Source organism: Vicia villosa, unplaced genomic scaffold (assembly GCF_029867415.1).
Source record: "Vicia villosa cultivar HV-30 ecotype Madison, WI unplaced genomic scaffold, Vvil1.0 ctg.000025F_1_1, whole genome shotgun sequence".
In the NCBI taxonomy this organism is placed as follows: domain Eukaryota; kingdom Viridiplantae; phylum Streptophyta; class Magnoliopsida; order Fabales; family Fabaceae; genus Vicia; species Vicia villosa.
This window is the reverse complement of record NW_026704957.1, coordinates 404,889-410,526: the sequence shown is the minus strand read 5'-3', so window position 1 is coordinate 410,526 and position 5,638 is coordinate 404,889. Positions and strand designations below refer to the sequence as shown.

General features: G+C 33.3%; 1 protein-coding gene across 4 annotated transcripts; it reads right to left on the bottom strand.

The window, feature by feature from the left end:
* Positions 1 to 229: 229 nt before the first annotated feature.
* On the bottom strand, positions 230 to 4,688 carry LOC131622197 (transcription factor TGA2.3-like). Of its 4 annotated transcripts, none has more exons than XM_058893223.1 (12): positions 4,533 to 4,688; positions 3,978 to 4,139; positions 2,869 to 2,972; positions 2,698 to 2,771; positions 2,419 to 2,607; positions 2,248 to 2,298; positions 2,114 to 2,173; positions 1,941 to 2,018; positions 1,759 to 1,810; positions 1,366 to 1,637; positions 1,009 to 1,257; positions 230 to 861 (listed from the first exon to the last, which is right to left on the bottom strand). In XM_058893223.1, the coding sequence occupies exons 2-12, from the start codon at positions 4,067 to 4,069 to the stop codon at positions 715 to 717; spliced, it is 1,368 nt and encodes a 455-aa protein (XP_058749206.1). In that variant the 5' UTR covers positions 4,070 to 4,139; positions 4,533 to 4,688; the 3' UTR covers positions 230 to 714. The 4 variants fall into 4 exon arrangements, with proteins under 4 accessions (XP_058749206.1, XP_058749207.1, XP_058749204.1 ...); XM_058893224.1 differs by having other exon boundaries at positions 2,419 to 2,556; XM_058893221.1 differs by having other exon boundaries at positions 1,009 to 1,637.
* Positions 4,689 to 5,638: the final 950 nt, after the last annotated feature.

Sequence of the window (5,638 nt, the reverse complement as noted above, 5' to 3'; positions counted from 1 at the left end):
TTTTAAAATACAAATAAATTTTTTTATTTTTGAGTTTAAAAAAAGGAAGATTCTCCTCTCCCAACCAAATTTCTCCATGCACCAAAGTTAGTCAATGTTCAAACTCCTAGTCATTTGTTTAAAGAGTTTAAATCTCTAACACTTGGACCAATAAATGGTTGGTACATAATCAGGAATCTTCAAAATAGGCTGCCACATTTTTTTCTCAAAAAACAAATAGATAACAATATACAAATATTTGTCACTGATACACATTAATTAAATTACTAGTCAATAATATCTTCCCAATACACCACAAGAAAAAAAAAAAGTATATATACAAACATACACCACTGTGCAACCACCAACCACAGACCATCATAAAGAGAGGAAAACACCCTTATATAAGCTTGATTTCTGAAATACAATGAACAACTTTAACCTACTTCTACATTTTTCACCTTCCAACTCTATCTATCATACACCTATATAATCAAATTATTGAACACTATTTATCAAAACATAGAAAAGCTTAATGAAAAATGTTGTACCACACCAGCAGTAGGTGGATGAGAATAGAAAAATCATGGTTTCACAACTAGGCTTCTTCTTCACAATAGGAATTCATTTGCCAAAAGACACTGGTTTCATGCAGAACGTGGAAGATATTTATATATATGATCAATCTTTTAACATGTCAGGCTTGAATGAACATAAATTTAGGTTTGGAACAGTTTACTCCCTTGGCCGCGCAAGCCATAGAGAACTCAAGGCTCGCAGCCGGGAGAAATAATCGCTTATTGCAAGAAGAGCTCGAGCTGATTGTCTGGTTGTTAATATTCGAAGCATTTGTTGCAATGTTTGCTGCCGCAGATTATCAGCCTAGAAACACGAATAAAAAAGAAAAATGAACTCATAAATATTATAAGTTGCAATGACACGTGTCGGACACCTGAGACGTTGACTAGCCTCCTAAAAATTAAAGTTGAGATAAAGGAATAGACTGGTATAAAGGAGACAAGTAATTACCTGGCGAAGAAAGCCCTCAAGTGTACCGAGCTTTCCCATGGCCATGGCCATTTGGCCCATGTAGTTAGCCACATTTCCAGAAGAGCCTGATGGGTTAGGTGAACCATTAGCCAAAGTCTCGGAAAGTGATTGCTGCAATGCATCCATTCCTTGGGAGAGAGCATCTTCGGCCTGTTGGGATGACTGTTGCAAGTTGTAGATGCCCATTAATTGTTGCTCGGTTAAAGGCTCCAAATGACTTACAAGAAGCTGCAAGGATGGAAATCCAGGTTGAGATCGGCATGACGTGAGAAAAAGAAAGAAAAATGATAGAATATTATAGACCAATGGAGAATAGACAAATGAGAAATCTCTCACCTTAAGAATTTCGGATGACCGAAAGCCTCCAATCCACATGAAACACCTCTCAGCTGGAGTCTTCCACATTCCTGATAGAATGTGGAAAACATCGGCTTTTGCTGCAACACCTTTCAGCCTGTAGATATCTTCAAATTGAGTCATGAAATTTTCCACAATGGTACGGAGTTCAATGTCCCCCGCATGAGAATTTATCGCAGCCCTTAGTTCATTGGTTTGCCTATTATGCTCTTCTAACCATCGTGCATATTCTGCATCAAATGCCATCGCGCCTGCATACCAAGACCGTTTACACAATTTAGTTTCCGAAAAACAGCACAAACTACCGTAAAACTTCGCCCATGCTGCCAACTGCTTTCGGCATATAATTGGAAGAAAAAGAAGATTAAATACCATTTCCACTCAGTGAATGAGTCTGCTCTCCAGTGCTTGAAATAAAAATCCCCTAGAAAATATTAATAACCAAATCATTACATAATATAGCAACATAACCAGATTAACAATAGCCACACAAAGAAGGCTTCAAATAGTTAAGTATCAGATTCTGAATGACATATAAAATAGCAAAACCGAACCTGCTGGCGTGCTCGCTGTAGTTCTTGCTCCAGTTGGGTCAGTTTCAGCCTACTGCTCTCTAATTGTTGCACATATGCCTGATTGAATGGAAAGAAGGATTTGAAAATTAATAACCGAATTTCATGCAGAAGAAACAATTTAGTACGATTAACAGAATAGAAAAGGCTTGTACCTTTTTCCTCAGTCGGCTTTTTCTGGCAGCCTCGCGATTTTGAGCTAACCGTCTTAACGTCTGAACGAAAGCAAAATTTAACATACAGTAACAAATGTTTGTGTGTTTATGTGAATATAATTACGTTATATAACCTTTTGATCTGATTTATCTTTTGATCTTTCACTTGATTCTCCTCTTTCAGCCTGCAAAATATTAATGAAGAAAATATTTTGTTAGTTTGTAAAAAACATGCTTTTGACAGTTTGGATATAAATTAAATTTGAGATTCTGAATAAACAGTTTTACTAAAGTAAAGCAATCACCATTTGATTCTTGTCTTCTGTATCATCTGTTGAAGTATCAGGGCTTCCATCACCCATGTTGGACTCTCCCCAATTCTCGCGATGGCCGCCAGATGTTGAAGCCAAATTCGGCTGCAAGTCTTTTTGTTGTTGCAATGTCTGAGATCCAGCAATGGCAGCAGAGAGATTTATATCCGAGTTTGCAATTGACTGTAACTTACGCATAAGATAAAAGGGCAAAACGCCGAAATTCAATATATTTTTGCAACTTATTGATTGATTATTGGAATATGACTTTACCTTACTTAGAGCACCAAATTGAATATCAGCACCTAAAGCTTGGCTATTTGCTTTCATTTGATTAAACACTGGATCTGAAAGATGATATTCAACTAAATTGGTTAATCGATGATTTATAAGGTTCCATCGAGAGGGGTACAACTGTTAGTGATCAAAACGTGAGCAACGTACTTCTGCTAAGATTCATGGCATCCTCAACACGAAATCCTAGAGACTGTTCAAGGGCTCCAAAATCAGAAATTCGAGAAGGATGAATATTAGTTCCTTCCATGCCCCTGAAAACCAAAAGCATGACAAAAGCTTATATGATTGTGTAGAACCAGTAGTGTAATATGAAGCAGACAGGAGTTTTCATCTCCGCGTGTGTTTGGTTTTGCAGTGAACAAAAATGATTCTGGCTAAAAGTGATTTATGTTTGGAAAAATTCTTGCAAAAGTGAGTTGAAACTTGAAAAGTAAATTTCAGTGTAAAAATCACGTTTAAGCTCAAAAGCTACAAATCCTAGCTTCAAGTACAATCAATTCTAGAAAGCATAATCAATTCTACTCGAGAGCAATCAAACATGTCAAAATCAATTCTATGGATCCAAAATCAATTTTAAGTGCTCCAATCGTAAAAACCAAACATACACATGGTTTTAAAATTAGATCTATGACCGTGATCTGTGCCACCGCAACATTAAAGTTCTCTCTCAAAAAATCATCATTAGTATTTGACTGCAATTCTCAGCAATATCAAGATGTGTGTTACTACCCAATTTAAAACGCTGTTCATCTATGCTCTAAAATTAGAAATTCTAAATAACTAATAAACAATAAGATTAGAACATGACACTTTTTTATCATTTCCACCATTCACACTTTCCTATCCTATGCAATATTACAATCAATAAAACACTAACTTCAACAGCATAGCACTCCAACAACATGCACAATTTCTACAACTTCTATAAGAGATACACTATGGTATAATATTATTGACTATACACAGGGCCATCTTCGAGGGTGTGCAACACGGCCCAAAATTTGTTACGGCTAAGCCATGATTAAATAGGACCACATAAAATGTTTGTCACGTTTAAACCGTGGCTAAATAGACATCTATTTGTTTTGTCACAGTTAAGTTGTGACTAATCTATGGCCTCCAAAAACTTAAGACGATTCAGACTATATAAACCATCTAAGCACCTAAAAAGAACATTAAACAAAAAAAAGACCCCAAAAACCTATAGCAAGATCAATCAATAGTAAGATAAACACAAAGTCCACACAAAAATTTACATGGAATTAGGCGGCGGCAATGGAGGCGCGTAACTCGGCATCCCGTTGGCAATTTTGTTAGTATCCTCAGCAATTCTTCCCCTACTGCCCATCAATAACCATCTTCTTATCTTATCTCTCCTCCACAAAAAACCTTAAAATCCAACTAGCCCTTGACTAAACCTATTAACACAAAGCACAAAAAATTTAGTCAAACCCACAACAGAATACACAGAATCACCACAAACAAGAAAAACAAGAATCACAGAACACAAAAAGCTAATAAATTCTGAACTAACCACAGGTTCAATAAACATGAGTTAAGACAAAACAGAAAAAAAAAATCCGTACAAACAATAAATAAAGGACAGAACTTTGAAACTAAAAATCAAAAATACCAAAACAAAAAAATAAAAACTAATTTTGAAAAAAAATGAAAAAGGCCCACCTTGTAAAAACAAAGCAAAACACCAAGAAATTGAAAAAGATATGAGCTTTAAAAACTTGATAAAAAAAAAGTGATTTTTTATGAGAATTATAAGAAAAAATTGAAACTTGGAGAGGTTTAAGCAATACCCAGAAGAAGAAACAGGTGAGAAAATGGAAGTGCAAACCCTAAGCAAGTTGCAAGTTGAAGATAAATACCAAAGGTTATTGACTTTTTTGATCGAAAAGGAATAAAAAACAACTTTAATATTTTATTGTTAATGATGTTACACAGTACAGTTTTGTCTCTGATACTGGGAAAATTAAATTGAAATGATTTATTTATTTATTTGATTGAGAATAATAATTTAAAATTAATGTTTTAAATTAATGTTTTAATCATAATCAAAGAGGAGCATCAAGTTGATCTTTTTGGTGTAATAATTATGTAATATTTTTATGAGTGGAGGAAGCGTGACGTTCACACCATTCCAATTTTCTGCAAGAGTCTTTTTCTTAAGATACTTTTTTTGTTTTTTTTATTTGTTGATGATATCTGAAAAGTTTTATTTTTTAATTTTAAAAAAAGTTGCCTCTTTTTCTTTTTTTAAATTTCTGTTTTTTTTTAACTCAAATTTGAATTTCTGTTAATTTACTGTTTTTTTTTTGTTATCATTTGTTTTTAATTATTGTAAGTGGCTGTAACACTAACTTTCTAGTTGTTTACCACTCAAATTAATGATACATTGGTAACCATCATTTTATCTAGTCTAATCCTTTTTATTTTAAAAAATATCTATATTAAACAAACTGAAATAAATGAGTGAAGTAGTTCTACTTATGGTATTGATTGAGTTAGATAAGTGTAATTAATTAATCTATGATTTAAGTAATACTTATCTATATTTATCCATTAATATTTTGATACTTATAAATAAATAATTTTAAGAAAATAATAATAATAATAATAATAATAATAATAATAATAATAATAATAAATTGAAATAAAATATATTATATTATAATTTTTGTGTTGGTTTGGAAATTTTAGCTAAAGGATTCGACAGAGAATGATAACAATCACGTTTGAAAATAATTACATACGAGTAGACTCAATCTTCGACACACCGGTCACGTCGATCAAAATGGTTCGACTAACTTATTAGGCTTGGTTTGAAAAAGTCTTTGAAATAAATCTATAAGATTAGGATCACTCTCTCTTCAAAACATGTCTAGAATCTCAAAAAGGTTTGCAT

What these genes read in the sequence shown, in the direction of transcription:
- LOC131622197 (XM_058893221.1), bottom strand. Translation starts at nt 4,069, where the DNA reads ATGGGCAGTAGGGGAAGAATTGCTGAGGATACTAACAAAATTGCCAAC. An exon ending in TCATTCACTGAGTGGAAATG is followed by an intron (nt 1,638 to 1,758) that starts GTATTTAATCTT and finishes CTTGGTATGCAG; the next exon opens with GCGCGATGGCATTTGATGCA. An exon ending in TTGAGGGCTTTCTTCGCCAG is followed by an intron (nt 862 to 1,008) that starts GTAATTACTTGT and finishes TCGTGTTTCTAG; the next exon opens with GCTGATAATCTGCGGCAGCA.